We start from the raw sequence: 3,670 nt of genomic DNA, 5'->3' as shown, positions 1-3,670 counted from the left end.
GCACTGTAATATTAAGTGTAGTACAGATCTTTATTATACAGGGAAAATATTTACAGTAGTATATTAATCAACAATATCTTCTTTATTAAATAGTATGTATGTGAAAGAGTTAAAACTGAAGTTTTAAGTGCAGAATTAAAACCCAGCAAAAACAAAAACGTAAAGAGATATAAGGGGAAACGGAATACACAGTTACTGTCGCTATTAATGAGCCCGGACCGAAGTTCGAACCGCCGACGTTATGGCCGACAGGCCGCGGCGCTACCACTGCGCCACTGGTGTGTGGCAGGGGTGGGGGTGCGCGGCGTGTTCAAACAAAAGTTGAGTTTAGCGAAAGGGGAAAGGTAAGGCAAACGAAAAACGAGGCGCTTCCTCTGCGACTGCACGACGAAGTTCAGCTACGGCTGCAACAGTTTTGCTCTTCCAGGAGCAAACATTTGTACACGGCTTGGATTTCTTCTCTTTTTTTGTGAGTAATTTGGATGTAATTACTCTTTTTGTTTTTTGAGGCCCTGCCCGGCCCGGCCCGGCCCTGCCCGGCCCGGCCCTGCCCTGCCCTGCCCTGCCCTGCCCGGCCCTGCCCCAAAGTACGTACCAGTCACCCCTCTACAAAGAAGTGACAAACATTGGCATTTGCCAGCACCTTATATAAGGTGGCTTCCAGGTGCATCAAGTTGGTCTAATTAATCCTCGGCGCCTTGCCGGTGTCACCCTCTGCTGGCAGCAGGCGGTGCAGGCTCAACCCTTACACAAAAGTATGTGTAAAGAGCCGCAAATCCTAATTAAAGAATTTTAATGAAAAATAGTTTCATATTAGTTTGACAGAAACTTAATATATCTATAGTTTTAAAAGCTAACAGGCTTTTCTAAAAACGTTGGCTTTAATGTGAAGTATATACTAAAGAATTCACTGACAAATTGCAACAAAAATGTTACATGCAGCACCAAAAGCAGTGTTTAAGCTGAAGCTGTAACTCAATTTGGGAAAGTACATATATGCCACTGTTAGCTCAGTGTTAACATGATGCTCGAAATTCCATAGACTGAATCCCACAGCTAGCTGAAACCAGATATCTAACCAGATTACTGCCACAGAAAAGTACTTTGGGCTAGTTTTAGAGTCCAGCCGATGATACGGTATGTTTTGATGTATTAATACAGTATTGTTATTGTAATATTATAGTAGCCATACAATAATGTTTGATACAGTATAGTCTGTTTGTACTGTAAATATTTTCCCAGAATTTAATACAGGACACTGTATAACGCTTTCAATGTGCCATACTAGACTGAACACATTACAATATTGTAGAAACTACAGAAATTATTTACAGTGCAGTGGAGAGCAGTTAATCATCTACTGATTTGAACTGCACAGTTTAATTGATGATTCCAGAAACACTGTAAACCCAGGGTAGATGCTGCGAGTGAATGTGGTGTGGACTCTATGGAGGAGGGTCATTGTATCAGAGACGCTGTAGAAGGACAGAGTTCCTGCACTGTAGTCCACATACACTCCTATTCTACAGGATCTGGGCACTACAGGAATATCGGTCTTTTCGTTGTTGTGCATGAATGAGCAGCCAGAGCGAGAACAGTGTAGTCTCCAAGACCGAACATTAAGTCCAAATGCACACTCAGTACTATTTCCCTTTCTTCTAATGTTTTTATATGACACTGCTATACCACTGCCCCCACTCTCACTCCACTCAACCTCCCAGTAACAGCGTCCACTCACACTCTCTCTACACAGAACCTGAGAAAAACATTCAAATCTATCCGGATGGTCAGGATACAGCTGGTCTATGGCACTCCAGGTCACCACTCTGTTCCTTTTAGAGAGACGGAGGTATTGATTCGCTGTGTTTGGATCCAGTGTGAGTTCACAGGCATCTGAGGAAGGTAAAACACAACACTCTGTTCAGTTCAGTTTAGCCAACCTCTAGAGAGACTTAAGAGAACCACGAAGAACCAGGAAAAGTGAGTTGCCTCCTACTGTTCTACACAAAGCTTTCTGCCTAGTAACAAGACCTCTTCCTCAGTCCCTCAGCCAGCACCTCCAAACTTCTATAACGTTCATCGTCAAAAAACACAAACGAAAGGCAAATAACCAGCGTGTTAACACAGCTAGCCCGTTAGCTATGGTAACTTATGTTAACTTCACGTAACGAGTCACAAATCCAGCAGGACATGTTAGACAGCAGAACTGCCTAAATTTAACCACAGGACTGATTTCTGGAGCACCACAAACACTAATATGTTATCTATAATATTAGATAGGAACCAAATGCTGCCTTATGCAGCTGCCTCCCAAATGGACCCCACCATATGTTTTTCTCAAATATAGTTAAACCGTATCTTTTGATGAGATTACAGTACATAATAAATTGTATTGATATATAATAAATTGCATTCATCTAATAAATTGAACCAAGACCAAAAAGGGAAAATCTCTTTGAGAGCATGAGGAAGAGCTCAAAAACTACACTCAAAAGGAAAAGCCCTGCTGTAGTATGTGACGCAGGTCTGTGGTTCAGGTTCTCCAACTTCATCCCGAGTTTTTAATGGATTAGTACAGTTAAGAGGTGGGTATTGTGAAAGGATGAAGAAGGTCTTTTATTTGTTGATGTAGTTAAATTTCAGTGAAGCAATTTAAGACCAGAAACAGGTAATGAAAGTGATGAAGTGTTGAATGTCTGATTGACTAACAATAGTTGGCATTGACTCCTCCATCCTTATCTTATTCTTACATCTGTTCCTCATGTTCTTAGAGGAAGGGGATTATATATGAGGAGGAAATACAGCTGATGTGTGTGAATCAGACTTACAGTTTAGAAACTCCCCTCTGGTTTGCGGTTCAGGACGGCAAATTATCTGGATTTCTTTCACTGTTGAAATAGTTGAACATGGTTACATTTTCTACCTAAATTCATTTATAAGACATTATATGGTATACATAATATCTTATACATGTGCGATACCAGCTTGTATAATTGCTTATGAGTAGTTATAGTGACATGCATAATATGTTATAGAACAAAACTGTCACACTTAGCTCTGGAGAGGATAGTGTAGACTATCACAAGCCTGTAGGTGTCCAAAAGACCAAAATAGCACATTCAGTCCAAGAGTGTTTATTGTTGCAGTGAAAAGGTGCAAAAAGTGTGCAGATACAAAATCTTTACAAAATGGAAAAATAAATGAAAAATAATAAATCTATATACACACACACACACTTTCTAAGCCGCTTCTCCCTTGGGGGGGGGCTTGGGTGCTGACGCTCCTATCAGAGCGGTCAATGGGCAGAAGGCAGGATACACCTTGGACAGGTTGCCAGTCCATCGCAGGGCAGACAGACAGACACATTCACACCCAGGGGCAATTTAGCATGTCCAATTGGCCTGACTGCATGTCTTTGGACTGTGGGAGGAAACGGAGAACCCGGAGGAAACCCACACAGACACTGGAAGAACATGCAAACTCCACAGAGAGAGGATCCTGGTCACCCGGTCGGGGAATCGAACCCAGGCCATCTATCTATCCATCCATCCATCCATCCATCCATCCATCCATCCATCCATCCATCTATCTATCTATCTATCTATCTATAGTAAAATATTTTATTTCCCCCCTTTTAACAGGGACCAATCCACATGGTCCACACTGGGGA

At 41.9% G+C, this 3,670-nt stretch overlaps 1 protein-coding gene across 1 annotated transcript in view; it reads right to left on the bottom strand.

The window, feature by feature from the left end:
* Positions 1-593: 593 nt before the first annotated feature.
* Positions 594-3,670, bottom strand: part of LOC108410766 (tripartite motif-containing protein 16-like) — an 8,851-nt gene continuing 5,774 nt past the window's right edge. Inside the window, exons 5-6 of the mRNA XM_037539119.1 lie at positions 2,829-2,888; positions 594-1,893 (exon numbers count right to left, since the gene is read on the bottom strand). Of these exons, the coding sequence (XP_037395016.1) occupies positions 1,358-1,893; positions 2,829-2,888 (596 nt within the window). The 3' untranslated portion in view covers positions 594-1,357. The remainder of the gene's footprint in view (positions 1,894-2,828; positions 2,889-3,670) is intronic.

Source organism: Pygocentrus nattereri, chromosome 6 (assembly GCF_015220715.1).
Source record: "Pygocentrus nattereri isolate fPygNat1 chromosome 6, fPygNat1.pri, whole genome shotgun sequence".
Taxonomy (NCBI): Eukaryota; Metazoa; Chordata; class Actinopteri; order Characiformes; family Serrasalmidae; genus Pygocentrus; species Pygocentrus nattereri.
The sequence above is the reverse complement of the archived record's forward strand: the minus strand, read 5'-3'. Positions and strand labels throughout refer to the sequence as shown.